The 23,419-nt window shown below is 46.2% G+C and overlaps 1 protein-coding gene across 1 annotated transcript; it reads right to left on the bottom strand.

The window, feature by feature from the left end:
- Nucleotides 1–18,624: 18,624 nt before the first annotated feature.
- Nucleotides 18,625–20,951, bottom strand: LOC125520058 (zinc finger protein WIP4). Its single transcript, XM_048684854.2, has 2 exons — nucleotides 20,066–20,951; nucleotides 18,625–19,470 (listed from the first exon to the last, which is right to left on the bottom strand). Exons 1-2 carry the CDS (start codon nucleotides 20,723–20,725, stop codon nucleotides 18,997–18,999), a joined length of 1,134 nt encoding a protein of 377 aa, XP_048540811.1. The 5' UTR covers nucleotides 20,726–20,951; the 3' UTR covers nucleotides 18,625–18,996.
- Nucleotides 20,952–23,419: the final 2,468 nt, after the last annotated feature.

The raw sequence follows: 23,419 nt of genomic DNA, 5'->3' as shown, positions 1-23,419 counted from the left end.
CCTAGTGGTGCGCCCCCTCTCTCCCCCCTTGGCCGCCCCCTAGATGGGATCTAGGGCTGGCCGACACCCCTAGGGAGGGAACCCTAGGTGGGGGCGCAGCCCCTCCCCTCCCCCTATATATACTTGAGGTTTGGGGCTGCCCAACACATGTGATTTGCTCTCCCTGTAGGCGCAACCCTACCCCTCTCCCTCCTCGTCTCTCGTAGTGCTTGGCGAAGCCCTGCTGGAGTCCCGCGCTCCTCCACCACCACCACGCCGTCGTGTTGCTGCTGGATGGAGTCTTCCCACCTCTCCTTCTCCCCTTGCTGGATTAAGGCGTACGAGACGTCACCGGGCTGTACGTGTGTTGAACACGGAGGTGCCGTCCGTTCGGCACTAGGATCATCGGTGATTTGGATCACGACGAGTACGACTCCATAAACCCCGTTCACTTGAACGCTTCCGCTTAGCGATCTACAAGGGTATGTAGATGCACTCTCCTTCCCCTCGTTGCTAGATTACTCCATAGATTGATCTTGGTGATGCGTAGAAAATTTTGAATTTGTGCTACGTTCCCCAACAGTGGCATCATGAGCTAGGTCTATGCGTAGTTACTATGCACGAGTAGAACACAAAGTAGTTGTGGGCGTCGATATTGTCAATTATCTTGCTGTTACTAGTCTTATCTTGATTCGGCGGCATCGTGGGATGAAGCGGCCCGGACCAACCTTACACGTACGCTTACGTGAGACCGGTTCCCCCGACTGACATGCACTAGTTGCATAAGGTGGCTGGCGGGTGTCTGTCTCTCCCACTTTAGTCGGATCGGATTCGATGACCAGGGTCCTTATGAAGGGTAAGTAGAAATTGGCAATTCACATTGTGGTTTTGGCATAGGTAAGAAACGTTCAGTCTAGCAACCTATAGCAGCCACGTAAAAACTTGCAACAACAATTAGAGGACGTCTAACTTGTTTTTGCAGCATATGCCTTGTGATGTGATATGGCCAAAAGGATGTGATGAATGATATATGTGATGTATGAGATTGATCATGTTCTTGTAATAGGAATCACGACTTGCATGTCGATGAGTATGACAACCGGCAGGAGCCATAGGAGTTGTCTTAATTTATTTATGACCTGCGTGTCAACATAAACGTCATGTAATTACTTTACTGTATTGCTAAAGCGTTAGCCATAGTAGTAGAAGTGATAGATGACGAGACAACTTCAAGAAGACACGATGATGGAGATCATGATGATGGAGATCATGGTGTCATGCCGCTGACAACGATGATCATGGAGCCCCGAAGATGGAGATCAAGAGGATCAAAATGATATTGGCCATGTCATGTCACTATTTGATTGCATGTGATGTTTATCATGTTTTACATCTTATTTGCTTAGAACAACGGTAGCTTAAATAAGATGATCCCTCACTAAAATTTCAAGAAAGGTGTTCCCCCTAACTGTGCACCGTTGCGAAGGTTCGTTGTTTCGAAGCACCATGTGATGATCGGGTGTGATAGATTCTAACGTTCGAATACAATGGGTGTTGACGAGCCTAGCATGTACAGACATGGCCTCGGGACACATGCGAAACACTTAGGTTGACTTGACGAGCCTAGCATGTACAGACATGGCCTCGGAACACGGAAAACCGAAAGGTCGAACATGAGTCGTATAGAAGATACGATCAACATGAAGATGTTCACCGATGATGACTAGTCCGTCTCACGTGATGATCGGACACGGCCTAGTTGACTCGGATCATGTAATCACTTAGATGACTAGAGGGATGTCTATCTGAGTGGGAGTTCATAAGATGAACTTAATTATCCTGAACCTAGTCAAAAGGTCTTCGCAAATTATGTCGTGGCTCGTGCTTTAGTTCTACTGTTTAGATATGTTCCTAGAGAAAATTTAGTTGAAAGTTGATAGTAGCAATTATGCGGACCAGGTCCGTAAACTGAGGATTGTCCTCATTGCTTCATAGAAGGCTTATTTCCTTAATGCACCGCTCAGTGTGCTGAACCTCGAACGTCTTCTGTGGATGTTGCGAACATCTTACATACACATTTTGATCACTACGTGATAGTTCAGTTAAACGGTTTAGAGTTGAGGCACCGAAGACGTTTTGAAACGTCGCGAAACATATGAGATGTTTCGAGGGCTGAAATTGGGATTTCAGGCTCGTGCCCACGTCAAGAGGTATAAGACCTCCGACGATTTTCTTAGCCTGCAAACTAAGGGAGAAAAGCTCAATTGTTGAGCTTGTGCTCAGATTGTCTGAGTACAACAATCATTTGAATCGAGTGGGAGTTGATCTTCCATATGAGATAGTGATGTTTCTCCGAAGTCATTACCACCAAGCTGCTAGAGCTTCGTGATGAACTATGATATATCAGGGACATATATGATGATCCTTGAGATATTTGCGATGTTTGACACCACAAAAGTAGAAATCAAGAAGGAGCATCAATTGTTGATGGTTGGTGAAACCACTAGTTTCGAGAAGGGCAAGGGCAAGAAGGGATGCTTCATGAAACGGCAAATCAGCTGCTGCTCTAGTGAAGAAACCCAAGGTTGAACCCAAACCCGAGACTAAGTGCTTCTGTAATAAGGGGAACAGCCACTGGAGCAGAATTACCCTAGATACTTGGTAGATGAGAAGGCTGGCAAGGTCGATAGAAGTATATTGGATATACATTGTGTTAATGTGTACTTTACTAGTACTCCTAGTAGCACCATGGTATTAGATACCGGTTCGGTTGCTAAATGTTAGTAAACTCGAAATAAAAGGCTGCGGAGTAAACGGAGACTAGCTAAAGGTGAGCTGGCAATATGTGTTGGAAGTTTTTCCAAGCTTGATGTGATCAAGCATCACACGCTCCCTCTACCATCGAGATTGGTGTTTGCATTGAGCATAGACATGATTGGATTATGTCTATCGCAATACGGTTATTCATTTAAGGAGAATAATGTTTACTCTGTTTATTTGAATAATACCTTCAAAGGTCTTGCACCTAAAATGAATGGTTTATTGAATCTCGATCGTAGTGATACACATGTTCATGCCAAAAGATATAAGATAGTAATGATAGTGCCACCTACTTGTGGCACTGCCACGTAAGTCATATCGGTATAAAACGCATGAAGAAGCTCCATGTTGATGGATCTTTGGGCTCACTCGTTTTTGAAATGTTTGAGACATGCGAACCATGTCTATTGGTGTATATGCATGAAGAAACTCCATGCAAATGGACCGTTTGGACTCACTTGATTTTGAATCACTTGAGACACGCAAATCATACCACATGGGCAAGATGACTGAAAGCCTCGTTTTCAGTAAAATGGAACTAGAAAGCAACTTGTTGGAAGTAATACATTTTGATGTGTGCAATCCAATGAGTGCTGAGGCGTGTAGTGGATATCGTTATGTTCTTACTTCACAGATGATTTGAGTAGATGTTGAATATATTTACTTGATGAATCACGAGTCTGAATTATTGAAAGGTTCAAGTAATTTCAGTGTGAAGTTGAAAGATCATCGTGACAAGAGGATAAAATATCTATGATATAATCATAGAGATGAATATATGAATTACGAGTTTGGCACAGAATTAAGACATTGTGGAAATTGTTTCACAACTAATACAGCCTGGAACACCATAGTGTGATGGTGTGTCCGAACATCATAACTGCACCCTATTGGATATGATGCATACCATGATGTCTCTTATCGAATCACCACGATAGTTTGTGGGTTAGGCATTAGAGACAACCACATTCACTTTAAATAGGGCACCACGTAATTCCGATGAGATGACACCGTATGAACTATGGTTTAGAGAAACCTAAGCTGTCATTTCTTAAAAGTTTGGGGCTGCGACGCTTATGTGAAAAAGTTTCAGGCTGATAAGCTCGAACCCAAAGCGGATAAATGCATCTTCATAGGACACCCAAAACAATTGGGTATACCTCCTATCTCAGATCTGAAAGCAATAAGGGATTGTTTCTAGAATCGGGTCCTTTCTCGAGGAAAAGTTTCTCTCAAAAGAATTGAGTGGGAGGATGGTGGAGACTTGATGAGGTTATTGAACCGTCTCTTCAACTAGTGTGTGGCAGGGCACGGGGAGTTGTTCCTGTGGCACCTACACCAATTGAAGTGGAAGCTTATGATAGTGATCATGAAACTTCAGATCAAGTCACTACCAAACCTCGTGGGATGACAAGGATGCGTACTACTTCAGAGTGGTAAGTAATCCTGTCTTGGAAGTCATGTTGCTAGACAACAATGAACCTACGAGCTATGGAGAAGCGATGGTGGGCCTGGATTCCAAAATGGCTCGAGGCCATATAATCCGAGAGAGGATCCATATATGAAAACAAAGTGTAGACTTTGGAAGAACTACTTGATGGTCGTAAGGCTGTTAGGTACATATGGATTTTTAAAAGGAAGACGGACAATGATGGTAAGTATCACCATTAAGAAAGCTCGACTTGTCGTTAAGATGTTTTTTCCGACAAGTTCAAGGAGTTGACTACGATGAGAATTTCTCACCCGTAGCGATGCTTAAGTTCGTCGGAATCATGTTAGCATTAGCTGTATTTTTCGATTATGAAATCTTACAGATGGATGTCAAAACAAGTTTTCTTACCAAGTTTTCGTAAGAAAAGTTGTATGTGATACAATAGAAGGTTTTGTCAATCCTGAAAGATGTTAACAAGTATGCAAAGCTCCAGCAATCCTTCTAAGGACTGGAGTAAGCATCTCGGAGTTGGAATGTATGCTTTGATGAGATGCTCAAAGATTTTGGGTGTATGCAAAGTTTATGAGAAACTTGTATTTCCAAAGAAGTGAGTGGGAGCACTATAGAATTTCTGATGAATATATGTTGTTGACATATTGTTGATCAGAAATGACGTAGAATTTCTGGAAAGCATATAGGGTTATTTGGAAAGTGTTTTTCAATGGAAAGCCTGGATTAAGCTACTTGAACATTGAGCATCAAGATCTATAAGGATAGATCAAAACGCTTAATGGTACTTTCAAATGAGCACATACCTTGACATGATCTTGAAGGTGTTCAAGATGGATCAGTCAAAGAAGGAGTTCTTGCCTGAGTTGTAAGGTATGAAGTTAAGACTTAAAGCACGACCACGGCAGAAGAAAGAGGAAGGACGAAGGTCGTCCCCTATGCTTTTGTCATAGGCTCTATACGATGTGCCATGCTGAGTACCGCACCTGATGTGTGCCTTGCCACATATCTGGCAAGAGGGTACAAAGGTAATCTAGGAGTAGATCACCAGATAGCGGTCTAAATTATCCTTATAGGAATAAGGATATGTTTCTCGGTTATGGAGGTGATAAAGAGTTCGACGTAAAGAGTTACATCGATGCAAGCTTAACACCTATCCGGATAGCTCTGAGTAGAGATACCGGATATGTATAATGGAGCAACAATTTAGAATAGCTCCAAGTAGAACAGTTATTTGAAATGGCTCCAAATGTAGCATAGTAGTTGCATCTACAAGATGACATAGAAATTTGCGAAGTACATACGGATCTGAATGTTGCAGACCCGTTGACTGAAACCTCTCTCACAAGCATAACATGATCAAACCCAGAACTCTTTGGGTGTTAGTCACATGGGGATGTGACCTTGAGTGTTAATCACATATCGATGTGAACTGGATTATTGACTCTAGTGCAAGTGGAAGACTGTTGGAAATATGCCCTAGAGGCAATAATAAATTGGTTATTATTATATTTCCTTGTTCATGATAATCGTTTATTATCCATGCTAGAATTGTATTGATAGGAAACTCAGATACATGTGTGGATACATAGACAACACCATGTCCCTAGTAAGCCTCTAGTTGACTAGCTCGTTGATCAATAGATGGTTACGGTTTCCTGACCATGGACATTGGATGTCCTTGATAACGGGATCACATCATTAGGAGAATGATGTGATGGACAAGACCCAATCCTAAGCCTAGCACAAGATCATGTAGTTCGTATGCTAAAGCTTTTCTAATGTCAAGTATCATTTCCTTAGACCATGAGATTGTGCAACTCCCGGATACCGTAGGAGTGCTTTGGGTGTGCCAAACGTCACAACGTAACTGGTTGCCTATAAAGGTACACTATAGGTATCTCCGAAAGTGTCTATTGGGTTGGCACGAATCGAGACTGGGATTTGTCACTCCGTGTAAACGGAGAGGTATCTCTGGGCCCACTCGGTAGGACATCATCATAATGTGCACAATGTGATCAAAGGAGTTGATCACGGGATGATGTGTTATGGAACGAGTAAAGAGACTTGCCGGTAACGAGATTGAACAAGGTATCGGGATACCGACGATCGAATCTCGGGCAAGTATCGTACCGCTAGACAAAGGGAATTGTATACGGGATTGATTATGTCCTTGACTTCGTGGTTCATCCGATGAGATCATCGTGGAGCATGTGGGAGCCAACATGGGTATCCAGATCCCGCTGTTGGTTATTGACTGGAGAGTTGTCTCAGCCATGTCTGCATGACTTCCGAACCCGTAGGGTCTACACACTTAAGGTTCGATGACGCTAGGGTTATAGGGAAAGTATGTACGCGGTTACCGAATGTTGTTCGGAGTCCTGGATGAGATCCCGGACGTCACGAGGATTTCCGGAATGGTCCGGAGGTAAAGATTGATATATAGGAAGTATGGTTTTGGCCACCGGAAGTGTTCCGGGCATCACCGGTAGTGTACCGGGACCACCGGAGGGGTCCGGGGGTCCACCAGGTGGGGCCACCAGCCCCGGAGGCCTACATGGGCCAATAGTGGGAAGGGACCAGCCCCTAGGTGGGCTGGGGCGCCTCCCACCAAGGCCCAAGGCGCCTCCAAGAGGGGAAGGGGGCAAACCCTAGGCTCAGATGGGCCTAAGGCCCACCTAGTGGTGCGCCCCCCTCTCTCCCCCCTTGGCCACCCCCTAGATGGGATCTAGGGCTGGCCGCCACCCCTAGGGAGGGAACCCTAGGTGGGGGCGCAGCCCCTCCCCTCCCCCTATATATATTTGAGGTTTGGGGCTGCCCAACACATGTGATTTGCTCTCCCTGTTGGCGCAGCCCTACCCCTCTCCCTCCTCGTCTCTCGTGGTGCTTGGCGAAGCCCTGCTGGAGTCCTGCGCTCCTCCACCACCACCACACCGTCGTGCTACTGCTGGATGGAGTATTCGCAACCTCTCCTTCTCCCCTTGCTGGATCAAGGCGTAGGAGGCGTCACCAGGCTCTACGTGTGTTGAACACGGAGGTGCCGTCCGTTTGGCACTAGGATCATCGGTGATTTGGATCACGACGAGTATGACTCCATCAACCCCGTTCACTTGAACGCTTCCGCTTAGCGATCTACAAGGGTATGTAGATGCACTCTCCTTCCCCTCGTTGCTAGATTACTCCATAGATTGATCTTGGTGATGCGTAGAAAATTTTGAATTTGTGCTACGTTCCCCAACAATAGCAACATACTAAACGATCGGGTGCTAAGCTAATGGAATGGGTCATGTCAATCACATCATTCTTCTAATGATGTGATCCCGTTAATTAAATAACAACTCTTTTGTTCATGGTTAGGAAACATAACCATCTTCGATTAACGAGCTAGTCAAGTAGAGGCATACTAGTGACACTCTGTTTGTCTATGTATTCACACATGTATTATGTTTCCGGTTAATACAATTCTAGCATGAATAATAAACATTTATCATGATATAAGGAAATAAATAATAACTTTATTATTTCCTCTAGGGCATATTTCCTTCACCACGCAGGCGTGCTCCAGCATACGATGCAACACAACAAACATCCGAACACTACGGTACACCCAGATACAGGGGTGCCGCACACCCCCGATGTTTCACCGATGAGGTACTGGACCATGAATTTCCAGAGGGATTCAAACCCGTAAACATACAGGCATACGACGGAACAACAGACCCTGGGGTCTGGATTGAGGAGTATATCCTCCATATCCATATGGCTCGAGGAGATGATCTCCACGCCATTAAGTATTTACCCCTCAAACTCAAAGGGCCAGCTCGGCACTGGCTTAAAAGCCTCCCCGAAAGCTCCATTGGAAGCTGGGAAGAGCTCGAAGACGCTTTTCGGGCAAATTTTCAAGGGACTTATGTCCGACCTCCGGACGCAGACGATTTGAGTCATATAACTCAACAGCCCGGAGAGTCAGCCCGAAAGCTTTGGAACAGGTTTCTTACTAAAAAGAACCAAATAGTCGACTGTCCGGACGCTGAAGCCTTGGCAGCTTTTAAGCATAGCGTCCGTGACGAATGGCTTGCCAGACACCTCGGCCAAGAAAAGCCGAGAACCATGGTAGCATTAACAAGCCTCATGACCCGCTTTTGCGCGGGTGAGGATAACTGTCTAGCCAGATGCAGCACCAGCGACCCCAGTACATCCGAAGTTAGAAATGGAAATGGAAAATCACGGCGCAACAACAATAACAAACGCCGGAATAAAGAAGGCAGCACGAAGAGCACGGCAGTAAACGCCGGATTCAAAAGCTCTCGGCCAAGTCAGCAGAAGCCGCCCTCTAAAGGCGCTAGAGATGAACTGTCCAGCCTAAACAAAATTCTGGACCAAGTATGTGAGATCCATAGCACCCCCGGTAAACCTGCTAATCATACCCACAGAGAATGTTGGGTCTTCAAGCAGTCCGGCAAGCTCAACGCCGTAAACAAGGGGGGGATACACCAAGCGAAGACGAGGATGAGCCTCTCAAGCAAGACACTAGGTAACAAAAGAAATTTCCACCAGAAGTCAAAACAGTAAACGTGTTACATGTGATAAAGAGGAAAAACAAAGCGGCACTCCCAGATAAACATGCCCAAGGGCCTATCACCGCGGAGTCCTGCCACTGGTCATTTCAACCGATCACTTTTGACCATCAGGATTACTCAGCAAGTATCCGGCGTGCAGGATGGGCTGCCCTGGTATTAGACCCAATAATTGACGGATACCACTTTACAAGAGTCCTGATGGATGGCGGCAGTAGTTTAAACGTGATATACCAGGATACAATCCGCAAAATGGGGATAGACCCGGCGAAAATTTGCCACAGCAACACTACCCTTAAAGGAGTAACGCCAGGCCCAGGGGCTCATTGCATGGGCTCCCTGCTACTAGATGTTATATTCGGCTTCCCCGATAACTTCCGTAGTGAAAATTTATCATTCCACATTGCTCCGTTCCAAAGTGGCTTTCAAGCACTACTTGGATGCGAAGCTTTCACTCGCTTTAATGCAATACCGCATTACGCTTCCCTTAGCTTAAGATGCCCGGTCCACGTGGCATCATTACAGTGAATGGAAATATTAAGCGATCCCTGCGCGCCGAAGAGAGTGCGACTGCCTTGGCAGCCGCACACTAAAAAGGGCCTCACCAGCTATAGCATTTGATAGGTCGTCAAGACCACGGACACGGTTAGACGAGTCCGGCGCAGCTATATGTAACTCACACAGGTTTGATAAGCCACACCCCTATTACAAATACAAGGGGCTTAACGTGCGCAGACAAGTGGCAATTTTTACTCATCTTGAATTATACATGGTTTCCTCAAACCTACCTTTTTGCACGACAACTTTTCACCTAAGTTTCTCTCTTTTATAGATGACCATCGTGCTACACCCGTCCAGGATACGGCACAACGGAGACACAGGTACAGACGTGCAGCAGGGACCCGTCCCAAGGATTCTTTTTAGATTAAGACCCTGCGTCAACCTTTTTTACTGTCTCTTGTTGATACACATCCCTCAGATTCTCAGTACAATTGAGAAGGATGCTGGCGTCTTGGCATGTGGCCACGTCAGAATAATGCACGCACCTGGACACCAGGGGCTTCTTACAAAGGGCACTATTTAGGCCTGGTTTATACCATAAAGACCGAATACCTTAGGGAGTGTTCGGCGTCGCGAGTTTGGCCTTATATGCATCAGCTCCGAATCATGTCTTTGGTCAAATGTTGGGTTTGCCCGGCTCCTATGTTTTGGTACCTTACGTTCCACTCTATCGGCTAAGGTAGCACTAGGAGAACTACTGCGATTGTGCCCCGGGTCATCCGGATGAGCACCTCAGTAGAGAAAGCCGAAAACTGACTGTCATGATATAGCGTGAGACTGGTCAACCACTCGATGACTGCTACGTCTTGAGCTTGCGTTGGTTTTCCCCGAAGAGGAGGGGATGACGCAGCAGAGTAGCGTAAGTATTTCCCTCAGTTTTTGAGAACCAAGGTATCAATCCAGTAGGAGCCCACACTCAAGTCCCTCGTACCTGCACAAAGCGATAGCTACTCGCAACCAACGCGATTAGGGGTTGTCAAGCCCTTCACGGTCACTTACGAGAGTGAGATATGATAGATAGAATATTTTTGGTATTTTTGATATAAAGATGCAAAGTAAAAAAGTAAAGGTAAAGTAAATAGCAAAACAATATAAAAGTGATGGAAATTGATATGATGAGAATAGACCCGGGGGCCATAGGTTTCACTAGTGGCTTCTCTCAAGAGCATAAGTATTCTACGGTGGGTGAACAAATTACTGTTGAGCAATTGATAGAATTGAGCATAATTATGAGAATATCTAGGCATGATCATGTATATAGGCATCACGCCCGTGACAAGTAGATCGAAACGATTCTGCATCTACTACTATTACTCCACTCATCGACCGCTATCCAGCATGCATCTAGAGTATTAAGTTAAAAACAGAGTAACGCCTTAAGCAAGATGACATGATGTAGAGAGATAAATTCATGCAATATGAAATAAACCCCATCTTGTTATCCTCGATGGCAACGATACAATACGTGCCTTGCTGCCCCTTCTGTCACTGGGTAAGGACACCGCAAGCTCGAACCCAAAGCTAAGCACTTCTCCCATGGCAAGAACTACCAATCTAGTTGGCCAAACCAAACGGATAATTCGAAGAGGCTTGCAAAGATAACCAATCATGCATAAAAGAATTCAGAGAAGATTCAAATATTATTCATAGATAGACTTGATCATAAACCCACAATTCATCGGTCTCAACAAACACACCGCAAAAAGAAGATTACATCGAATAGATCTCCACAAGAGAGGGGGAGAATTTTGTATTGAGATTCAAAGAGAGAGAAGAAGCCATCTAGCTACTAACTATGGACCCGAAGGTCTGAGGTAAACTACTCACACTTCATCGGAGGGGCTAGGATGATGTAGAAGCCCTCTGTGATGACGGCCCTCTTCCGGCGGAGCTCCGGAACAGGCCCCAAGATGGGATCTCGTGGATACAGAAAGTTGCGGCGGTGGAATTAGGTTTTTGGCTCCTGTTCAGATCGTTTGGGGGTACGTGTGTATATATAGGACGAAGGAGTACGTCGGTGGAGCACCGAGGGGCCCACGAGGCAGGGGGCGCCCCCCCCCCCACCCTCGTGACCACCTCTTTGATCCCTTGGAGTAGGGTCCAAGTCTCCTGGATCACGTTCGGTGAGAAAATCACATTTCCGAAGATTTTATTTCGTTTGGACTACGTTTGATATTCTGTTTATCCGAAACACCGAAATAGGCAAAAAACAGCAATTCTGGGCTGGGCCTCCGGTTAATAGGTTAGTCCCAAAAATAATATAAAAGTAGAAAATAAAGCCCAATATAGTCCAAAACAGTAGATAATATAGCATGGAGCAATCAAAAATTATAGATACGTTGGAGACGTATCAATGACCTATTGGAATGTTAGAATTCCTCCGCCTTAATGAAGGGCTGTTTCCCGGCCAGGCATGTACGCACCCCGAATTCGGGAGAGTGCGGAGGCAACAGGGGCTATATAGTAGCCCCACCGTCAAACTCCTATGGCTAAGTGAAAGTGTTAAAGCATTATTGTCCGGTTGCCTCATTCGTTGCGCTATCACCTCCTTAATAGGACCAAGACGTTGGGTTAAGTGTGAACACGCGCCTTCTGCGAACACCTCCGCATTATATGCGTGGGGGCTGAAGCCGACGACTGCAATCTTTCAGGTTATACACATGTATACAGAAACGGCCGCACAGGAGGCATCATATTACTTTCAGGCAAAAGTATAAATACAACCTTTATAAATTTCATAAAAACATTTTGTTTACAATGGGAGTACATGTCACTCAAACATAATATTCTTCGAGCATTGGGCCTCTATCAAACGAGCACCCTCGAGAACCTCTTCGAAATAGAGCTCGGCAGCCACTCGGCCTATGGCCGAACCCTGCGCCGCAACAGTGGTATCATCCATCTCCGCCCAGTATGCTTCAACACGGGCAAGGGCCATCCGCGAGCCTTCTATGCACACCGACCTCTTCATCGCATTGATGCGTGACACCGCACCAAGGAACTGCTGCACTAAGCTGAAATAGCTGTTCGACTTCGGCTTTTCCGGCCACAGCTGATCCACGACAGACCTCATGGCAAGTCCGGACAACCTATTTAGTTCGGCCCATTCAGCTAGCTGATCAGTCAATGGAAGCGGACGCTCTGGAACGTTGAATTGCGACCAGAACAGCTTGTCCACTTCACGATCTGTTTAGCCTTGGAAGTATTTGGCCGCATCGGCAGTGCTTGCCGCCAAGTCCATATATGCGTGTGTCCAACTCCACAGCCGATCCAGAGGGGCATACCGCGGATCCCCGAACTTCCTCTGTAGCAGAAAGGGCTTCCCAGCCGCAATATCCCTGGCTTCGCGCAGCTCCTCCTTCTTCGCCCTCATAGCAGAGCGAGTGTCTTTGGTCACCATCGTGGCCTTTTCAAGGTCCGCTGCCTTCAATCGGTTCTCTTTTTCAAGGAACTGGGAACGGTCGGCAGTGTCTTTTAATTCTACGGCCATCTTGGCCATCTTCTCTTTGCTTTCGCAATGCGCGGCCTTCTCGTCTCTTAACTCTTCGACTGCCTTCAAAGCAGTCGCATTACTAATTCTTGCTTGTTTCTTGGCTCGGGCAAGTTCCGCCCGAAGGGTCTCCACGGTGGCAGCTCCGTCTGCAGTCACAACATATTAAAGATACTGGCATCATGCTGCTCTTATTATGTGACATTCACCAGAAAAACATTACTTACCCTGTGACTCGTCAAGCCGCTTGTTAACAAGCTCGATGTCGGCGTCTGCCGCATCTATAGTTGCCGCTTTAGTTCGGCAAACTCATGAGTCCAGCTAGCCACCGGAGCTCCCACTACCTGCATATTAAAGCGGTATGGTATTGCCTGGGACTACGATCCTCTATTTGCCGCCGTTCTCGGCGACAACCAGAGTCTCAGGGGCTACTATCTACACAGGGCACACCTAAAAATGTGCGGTACCATCACAAATGTACATCATTTTACATACCTCAAAGCCCGTCAGTAGACTCATAAAGGCATCATGCAACCCGCCTTCGGCGGATGAGATCCTTTCCATCACCGTACCCATCAATGTACGGTGTTCTTCTGAGATGGCCGCTCACTCCAACAGATCTCTGACTACGTCAGACCGCATACCAGACGGTGCCGGACTCTTCTGTTTGCTCTCTTCGAGAGCCGGACGCTGGGGACTTCGGGTGACTATAGGATTATCTTCTGGCCTCACCGGATCCGGAGAGGCCCTCCGTGACGACACTTCAAGGTCGCCCGCTTCTTGAACGGAGGAGTCCGGGGGAGGCGTTTCGCTCTCCATCATCTCCGGAAGAAGATCCCCCGAAGACGAGCTCTGCTGAGAAGGTCTAAGATCCGAACTGCAATAAATACTTTGGTTATTTTCCTCGGAGGTAAGATAGTATATCTCCACTATTAAAGTACTTTCTGATTACTTACAGCTCGTTGGAGGGCTGATCCCCGCGCGGACTTTGTGCGGCAAGAGCACCCTCCAAGGCAGGACCCTCTGGTGGAGATTTCTTCTCCCGCTTGGAAACCTTGGTTTTCGGATCTTCAGAGGTAGTCCTCTTCCTTCCCCGGGGTGATAGAATGTCCGATTCCTCCCCTCGGTTATCCTCCCTCATGGAGGCGCTCGTTCCCTCAGTCGGAATAGGTAGCGATGGAGGCCCGCTTTCGCCCTCATTATTCCCCCCTTTGTCTTCCTTTGAGGGCTCCGGGCAAGGTGCTAGCTCGAGCATCTTTTCCAGTACCGGATTTTCCAAACCCTCAGGAAGGGGGACCGAACACCGAATCATCTTCGCCTTTGTTATCCAGTCCTGGTCAAAGAGCGATTTCTCAGAATAACGTCATGATAAATGAAAGACGGTGTATTCGGCTAGAGGATAACTTACTTGGTCGGCGGTGCGGTTGCTACTCAGGCCCACGTCCTCGGTAGTATCCGGACACTCTATTTGGGGTCCAAAGAATGATTTTTACATCTCCTCGTGCGTCAGGCCGAGGAAATTCTGAATAGTACGCGGCCCTTCTGGGTTGAACTCCCACATGCGGAGGGGCCGGCGTTTGCAAGGCTGGACTCGACGAACCAGCATGACTTGCGCCACCATAATCAAACTGAAATCTCCTTCAAAGAGATTTTGGCTGTGGCTTTGCAGTACAGGCACGTCCTTGGCAGGACCCCAGCTCGGCCCTCTGCTAATCCATGACATCAGTTGTGGTGGAGGGCCTGAGCGGAAAGCAGGGGCAGCCACCCACTTGGCACTTCTGGGAGCTGTGATGTAAAACCACTCCTGTTGCCATAATCCGGACACCTCTGGAAAGGAACCTTTGGGCCACGGAGCTCCTGCTATCTTGCTTATTAATGCGCCTCCGCACGCTGCATACTGCCCCTCGATCATCTTCGGCTTCACATCAAAGGTCTTGAGCCACAGGCCGGAGTGGGGGGTAATGCGGAGGAAGGCCTCACACACGACAATGAATGTCGAGATGTGGAGAAAGGAGTCCGGGGCTACATCATGGAAATCTAGCCCGTAATAAAACATCAATCCCCTAACGAAGGGATCCAGAGCGAGGCCTAGTCCTCGGAGGAACTGGGAGATGAACACGACGTCTTCGTTGGGTTCAGGAGTAGGGACGACCTGCCCTCGAGCAGGCAGCCGATGCGAAACCTCGTCGGTCAGGTATCTGGCCTCCCTCAACTTCTTGATGTCTTCTTCCGTAACGGAGGAGGGCATCCACCGGCCTTGAAGGCTAGATCCGGACATGATTGAAGATCCAAAGCACCTGACCTGGGCTTTGGGCGTTAGAACTCGAGGCGGGGGAGGGATTCGATTGAGCACGGGAGGGAAAAAAGTAAAAGCCTTGTCCCTTTATAAAGAGGGTGAATATCAAGCGTCCTCTCCGTAGCCGTTTGAGACTTGCCTATAATCTAGGAGTCCTAGATACGGTTGGGTTACCCACGCCCGTATTGATGAGAATCCCGTAATAAGGGGACACGATCTTTGCTTTGACAAGACGTGTCAAAAAACTGCCTCGCGTTATGTGCGAGGCTAGTTAAAGGAAACGGTTCGAATAATCACCAGGCCATGACATAATGTCGTGCTGCCAAAACAAGTCAGCAAATTAGATTTGTGAAAATATTATTCTCTCTACGGTGGTATGTGGAACTTATTTTGCAGGGTCGAACACTATCCTTGTATTCCAATTCTTACATGATGTATTCGGAGGAGGAACCCGCCTTGCAATGCCGAAGACAATACTGCGCGCCGGACTCATCGTCATTGAAGCCTGGTTCAGGGGCTACTGAGGGAGTCCTGGATTAGGGGGTCTCCGGACAGCCGAACTATCTCCATTGGCCGGACTATTAGACTATGAAGATACAAGATTGAAGACTTCATCTCGTGTCTGGATGGGACTCTACTTGGCGTGGAAGGCAAGCTAGGCAATACGGATATGTGTATCTCCTCCTTTGTAACCGACCTTGTGTAACCCTAACCCTCTCCGGTGTCTATATAATCCGGAGGGTTTTAGTCCGTAGGACAACAACAACTACAACATACAATCATACCATAGGCTAGCTTCTAGGGTTTAGCCTCTCTGATCTCGTGGTAGATCTACTCTTGTACTACCCGTATCATCAATATTAATCAAGCAGGATGTAGGGTTTTACCTCCATCAAGAGGGCCCGAACCTGGGTAAAACATCGTGTTCCCTGCCTCCTATTACCATCCGCCTTAGACGCACAGTTCGGGACCCCCTACCCTAGATCCGCCGGTTTTGACACCGACAAGTACCCTTGAGGTTGTAGGTAGGAGAGATAAGGTAGTTAATTTGTGAACCAATATCGTGGGATAGGAAAGAGGGCGGTCTATAGTCCATAGTTTCTCTTAACCTAATGTGCTTCTTTGTCTTGAGGTTTTATCTCTATAATTATTCCTTTATCTTCTTCTCTTCTTTTACTTCTAGACCATGATAAATTGCTGGGGGCTTTGTTGACTTGACTTTTACAATCCCACACATATGTCATGTAGGATAAGGTGAGATCCCTGGTAGGATTAACAACTTCCACGCTATATATTATGAAAATACTTTCTAAGATAAAACGCACAAACAATTTACATGTTCTAATGCAAATATTTTTTCTATGTGCATTCTACATGTTACATGCTAGTTGCGACCTTGTGACAACATTTACCCAATTAAAAATCTTATCACATTTTACCCCCCCCCCCCCCCCACCACCACCACACCTATTTTAAGGTCCAAGAATTAGATCTATACAAATAAAACTGTTACAACACAACGCAAATCACCCTAGAAAGAAACAAAACATAACCAAGTTCTCCCCTGTTTCAAATATGACCTGGAGGAGACAACAAAAATGCAACTACATTTTTACCCTAAGTTGTGGTCCCTTGCTATGGCCTTCAACCATCTTTTTTGTCATTTCCCCAAATTTACAAGGCGGGCCCACAACACATGATGCTATTTGTAGTTGATTGTCTGGGAAACTAGAAATTTTAGTTTGTCAGTGGTACATATGACATTGGATATGATTAGGGGGGTGCAGCCTATTCAACGAAGTTGACGTACTTGAATTTTTTTCGATGAAATCTAATAAATTTTGAAATAATTTGGTATGACTATAATGAATATATGTCTGGCTTTCGAATAAGTGGGCCCGGCTTGCCAGTTCAATGAAAATAATATAGTAAAGTAATAGTTGTCAAAATGTCACAACTAGGTAAGTAAGAAGCTTTAAAAAAATCCTATTTTATTTCTAAGGTCCATGCTAACTATAAGAACCATGCAATATAAACACTGGGATTCGTGTAAGTACAAAGGGATAAGAAGGACGAGGATATAGGAATAACTTTTCCTAAGTCAATTGAGAAATAGCCACTCCTAGTTTTGAAAGTTTTGTAAACTAACTGGAGAGAAAAGTTGTCACATAGTCACATTTAGGGGGCAGAAAGGAGAACGTGATCTATTCGAGGAAATAATATTGGCACAAGTATTTACAACATATCACAGTTTTTTGGTGAACTCGGGGGTACATGACTATCTCATTGCTCCGACATAGTTAAGGGCTCATTCGGGTTGGAGAATTTTTACAGGATTCCATATGATATTTCCAGCCATGGGATTTTATTTTCTTATGTTTAGAATTCATTTCGAAGGAATAGAAGTACTAGATTTCTTCGAACTGTGACCATTCCGAACTCATTCCTTAGGATTCTTAGCATTAGGTGAAATCTCATGAAAAGTTCAGAAGGATTGGAGTGGGCAGGACACCCCTAATCCTTTACTCTTCCTATTCCTCAGATTTGAAAATCATGTAATCCCCAAATGAGCCCTAAATTTTATAGAGAAAACAATATTTCATCTTAAACATATTATTGAAATATCATGTAAATAATGCATTTCAAGAATGGATAAAAAACATGTCATTTTGAATCATATATATTCAAGAGAGTGATCCCCACACTTCTATTTATCTCAACATGCATGCTTCCACATCATCAAAATTGTTTTAGCCATTAGATTTGTAGCCTAATCCACTAGCATCCGTCTGACTACACATGAGAATCCTCCGCCATGCAGCATGCAATAGTGCATTCTAAGTGAGTTTTAAATCACACTGCATTTAATTGTGACATGTACAACTTTTCATGTTAAGATTTGTTGTTCTTATAAAAAAATCTCATATAGTTTAAACCATGGGGTTTGAATTATATTCTACATAATATTTAGAAACTGTATAGTATTCAATGCTGCGGCAACGCGTACAGAACCCGTTTTGCAGGATCCGAAAAACATTCACATAATAAGATATATTATATTACGCCACAAAATATAGATAACATTGCGCAATAAATGGTTATATTTACATACTCCCTCCGGTCCAAATTAATTGACAGGGCTTTAGTACAATTTTAGTATAACGTTGTATTAAAGCTGCATCAATTAATTTGGATTGGAGGGAGTATCATAATTAACAGGGACATGTTTAAATCCATCATCTTTTTTATAAATATAAAATCTATTTCCTGCATGTATGAATATTTTTCTAACCAAAATTTGTGATTTTCTTTGTCTAAAAAAGAGACTATAATGGTCCTGTTCTTCGTATATTAGCAACAAAACTGAGGGTAAATTAAAATGCAGCTGCATGAGGAATGTGTTCATGAAAAACAAGAAAAGGGACACGCCATCACTAAATAATGATCAACCGGTCAGACGTTAACAACTGATAGTCCATCTCATTAATCACATACAATTTCAAATCATGCATGCTTGATAGTACATTTGATACATACTATAAATCTGCCAGAAGAATATTGGTCTGTGAAGCTGACAAATTTTCTCCCTCGCAAGCTACTTGTATCTGCAGCTCCCCCAGAAGAAAATTCAGCTACTTCACAGCCTAGCTATCATCTACACGGCAAACCTCTATGATCTTATTGTATGTATAAACACGCGTGTGTGTGCTCCTTGTTCCAACCTTCTACGTACGTACACGTCTATGGAGCATATACCAATCGCATGTACGCAAAACTAGCTAATGTTCGATCAAGAATTAATTAATAAACCCTGTCAATTGATCTGTCAAGCTCACGCACGGGCACCGTGGCACTGCTGGTCGAACCGGATGATGCGCTGCTGCGCGGGCGCGGGCGCCGCCGCCGCGTCGGCGGGGGCGACGGGGTGATGACCGCCGCCGAAGGAGCGGACGTGGTCGTTGAGGGAGCGTTTGTGCTTGAAGTCGGAGCCGCAGGCGCAGAACCAGCGCTTGCCGCAGTTCTTCTCGTGCGTGCGCCAGTCGCCCTTGACGGCGAAGGGCTTGGCGCAGCGGCGGCAGGCGAAGGGCTTGGCGCCGTGCTTGCGCCGGTAGTGCGTCTGCAGCGTGCGGAAGTCCTTGAGCGGCCGCGCCCGCGGGTGGGCCACGTTGTTCCGGCACCCCGCCGCGCAGCAGTAGCACGGCAGCCGCAGCAGCGCCAGCGCCGCCGCGTGGGTCGACTGCCCCGCCGCGCCCTTGAGCGACTCCGGGCCCTTCCGGTACTCCCGCCCGTGGCCCCACATGTGCATCTGCATGCAGTACCAGCATGTCAGTCGAGTCTACGGCACGGAAGAGAAACGAATATATTTGGATACTGTAGAAAAGATGCATGTGTGAACCGAGCTAGCCTGATATATACTACGTGGCTGTGGCTATGGTGGTCTAGTTTCATTTCCATTTCAAGTACTTTCTTCGTAAACTAATATAAAAACGTTAGAATATTAAAATGATGATCTAAACACTCGTATATTAGTTTACAGAAGGAGTAGCATATATATTTCATTCCTTACGGGCGGCATGGAATATTTGCTAGGTTATTATTCGGCAAACATGAAGATGCAGGTATGCATGCATGAGGCCGAGTTGAGAGTGGAGACACGAGCAAAAGGAATATAACTCTTGTCTCACTCGCAGTATTGCACGCCACCGGCCTATGCTTTACTATCCAAAATAGTAGTCATTCATTAAGCTCCAACGTTATGCATGTGTTCATATGTGAAAAATTCAATTCAAAACTAAACTAGGTCGTTTGAAACAGAGAAAAATAGAAGATGGATCAGAAAACTTGGAGTCGGTGCAAATCTTAGTCGAAATTAAACAAAGGGCGGGGCATGGATCGGTCACCTGCATGTTGTTGTATCTATTGAAGGTCTTGCTGCAGACGTGGCAGACGAACTGCACCGCGCCGATGAGTATCTGCGCCGGCGTCGGGATCCAGAACCGCCGGTGGCGGCAGCAGCTGCTCTCTTCCCCGCCCACGGATCCAAGGTCTGATCCCTCCACTGACTCGACCAACATCTCACTGTGTTCAACGTGCACGCCTGCTTCCACCTTGCACCTCTCGTACCTTGGCTTCTCCTCTTCCTCCTCGTCAGTCTCGACCTCCTCCTCCTCCTCCTCCTCCTCATCCTCGTCCATGGACATGGCCATGGGCGGCACCTCTTCTTCAGAACTATATCCGCCACCGGCCGGCAAGCCGATGTTCAGGTCAACACCGGCGTCCTCCGTAATACCGCTCAGCTCCTCTTTGACAGGGCTCGTCTGCGCGCCAACAGGGGTACCGCCGCTCGTCGTCTCCTCCCCAGCCCCGACCCTGCCGAGGAGCGGCAGGCACATCATGGTGCTTGGATGATCTTGGCCGGGCACCAGGCAATCACTCGACGGCGACGAGAGCGAGGCCGGCACCGATGACGGCGAGGATGCCCGCGGCGACCGCGGCCTGAGCCACTCGAAGTACCGCACGCCGAGACTCGCGCTCTCCATCGCGTAAGCACTCAGCACCATATATAGCTCGATTTGGACCCCGGACCTCTTCTATGTAGCAAGGTCTGCGTGTCTCGCTTGCAATATATCGCAGCGCAGGCCCCGGCTTTATATGTGTCCGGGGGTTGGGTTGGGTTCTGGGTGGAGAGGACTGGCGGGGGTCGTCTATGTCAAGCCGTGCATGCCACGGCCGGGAAGAAACGGGGAAGGAAAGCTGGGGAGGGAGGGAAGCTGGTGCGCCGTTGGTGTAGCTCTCGGCCAGCTTTATATCGCGTCGCGGCCGGCCCTCGGGAGCTTGGAGGGCTGGCTGGAGCTCGTGAGGTAAGCAGATAGATTAAGCCGGGGGCCGCGGGCGCGTGGTGTGGCGTGTGAAAAGGGCGAGCTGTACAATCCGGGCATCTGTGCTGATGCCTGGAGCTAGCATGACAGCGAGGCCGATGTGTGGCACCGGAGTTACATTCCCGCCGCCGCCTCTGGGGCGGCGGGTACAGATACTATTGCCGCAAAGGAACGCGGTAGTACTAGGTTCTCATCGATCTCGCGGCGAATATCGATCGTGGGGGTCAATTCGGGTACCGGCCGGCCGATCGATCGATCATGGGATGTCAAAAAACGTGTAGCTGCTACCGTACCAGTATTATTTTATCACTTCCTGACGTACGTATTTTAATTTGCTGTTGGTGATGCTGATTGTGGCAGCTAATACGGAGTAGAGTACTTAATAGGGTGAATGATTGCTAGAGTACGTACGTATGTAGAACAGCTAGCTACGTCGCTTTCTGACGGGACGTAGGCAGATTGTTGGCGACACGCCTCTAGCTCTATGCACGCTTTGCTATGGATTATGCACTAAACAATATCTACGGCTAATTAATATGTGGTCATATGACAGGGAGTTTAGGATGCGCTGCTTACCTCTCCGGAGTATTATATACTCTACCCCATCACATATCTTGTTCTCTAGCTAGATATGGTGTGTGTTTTCTCCTTGCGTACGTGTTACATGCAGGTTTGTGCTATATTGTTCGGCTTCACACACGTGCATGATGATTGTGGACCTTGATCTCCAAGTGTGAATATGCTGACCGAGCAGGGTTTATGTCTTAAAAGACACGGGCCACAAGAACTTCGGCACTACGTCCTGCTTCAAAAAAGGTCATTGGTAGCAACCATTGTAGAGTCGTCATAATAGGGAGAGTATCCTGTGATACGGGAGCATAGGTGCTCCCATGATACAGACTTCTGGGCCCTTAGATCTTAGATCCAACGGCATATGAGGAGCTGCTGTACTTGCGCGCATTTTTTAGATTTGATGAGGGCTTTTTTTGCAAAATAGTGCATCATTTCACAGGAGCTCTTGGATCTGAGATCCAACGGCCGAGCTCGCACGGGAGCACCTAACCAGCACCAGATATTTTCCCCGTCATAATATCGATCATCGTCCACCATATGGAGCGTGTTTCATAATAATATGAAGACTGCTGAAGCGATGCACAAATTAAGAATCGCTATAAATCCCCTCAAAATAAACTAGGAATCGCTATAAACATCTTCTTCTTCTAAGCCTTTTGTCCCAAACAAGTTGGGCTAGGCTAGATATGAAACCCTTTCATGAGGACTTCCCAGGAGGTCACCCATCCTAATACTGATCTCGCCCAAATGGATTTCATACCCAAAGGACTGACTAGTTTTTTACGTTGGCTCGTCAAGCCTATCACAACCCTTGTATATAAAACCCTTTCACGAGGACTTCCCAGGAGGTCACCATATGGGACTGGCTAGTTTTTATGTTGGCTCGCCAAGTCTATCACAACCCTCCTCCTTTACCGGGGCTTGGGACCGGCTATGCCTAAAAGACATAGACGTAGTTAAGAATCGCAATAAACATACCCTTAAAAAAAGGACCCTAAGACTAGTCACAATGGGTAGTAACATAGAGTAGTAACATGCCCATGTTACTACTCTATGTTAATACCTCTCTGGTGGGAGTAACATATGTGTGGTAACATGCAACACTTTATTTATTGGGCTATAGACACATCTTGTCTTGATATGTGTGATGTTACTCATACTAGTAGTAAATAGCTATGTTACCACATGCCTCTCTTTTTTTATTTATTGCTTGCCACATCATCTATTTTATCTAGATATGTGTGATGTTACTATCTATATTACTCCCATTGTGGGTAGTCTAATATGTGACGACTGCCGGTTGGGGAGGTTCCCCCTAGCAAACAATTTGTTTGCTGGGAGAGGATCGAGCCAACGAAGGAAACTCTCTCCCTCGAGTGTTCGCTCCAGGGGTGGTCTATCGCGACCCCCCCCCTCCCCCACCCCCACCCCGTTGGCTCAGAGAACCATTTGGCTGATTCTTTTTCCAAAAAATCAACAACGGAAAAAAATCCTTATACAGAAAAAGCCAGAGAAAAACCATAAATTTGCAATTGCCATTTAAACTTGTCATCCTCTAATTTATAAAGAAAATGTACAAAAGTTATACTACAACAAGTTCATAATTTGCCATGATGTTAAAAAATATACTTCATTGCAATTTAAGTGTAAAAAATACTTAAGTTGCCATGCTTTATATTTTTGTTTTCAAAAACATAAAGAGCACATGCAATAAATTTCCATAATAAAAAAATAAATAAAATTTCCATGCATTAAAAACAAATTTGCCATGCTCATAAAACTAAAATTGTCGTGCTCTTGATA

This window comes from Triticum urartu, chromosome 1A, assembly GCF_056163025.1.
Source record: "Triticum urartu cultivar PI428250 chromosome 1A, HENAU_Tu73, whole genome shotgun sequence".
Taxonomy (NCBI): Eukaryota; Viridiplantae; Streptophyta; class Magnoliopsida; order Poales; family Poaceae; genus Triticum; species Triticum urartu.
The sequence above is the reverse complement of the archived record's forward strand: the minus strand, read 5'-3'. Positions and strand labels throughout refer to the sequence as shown.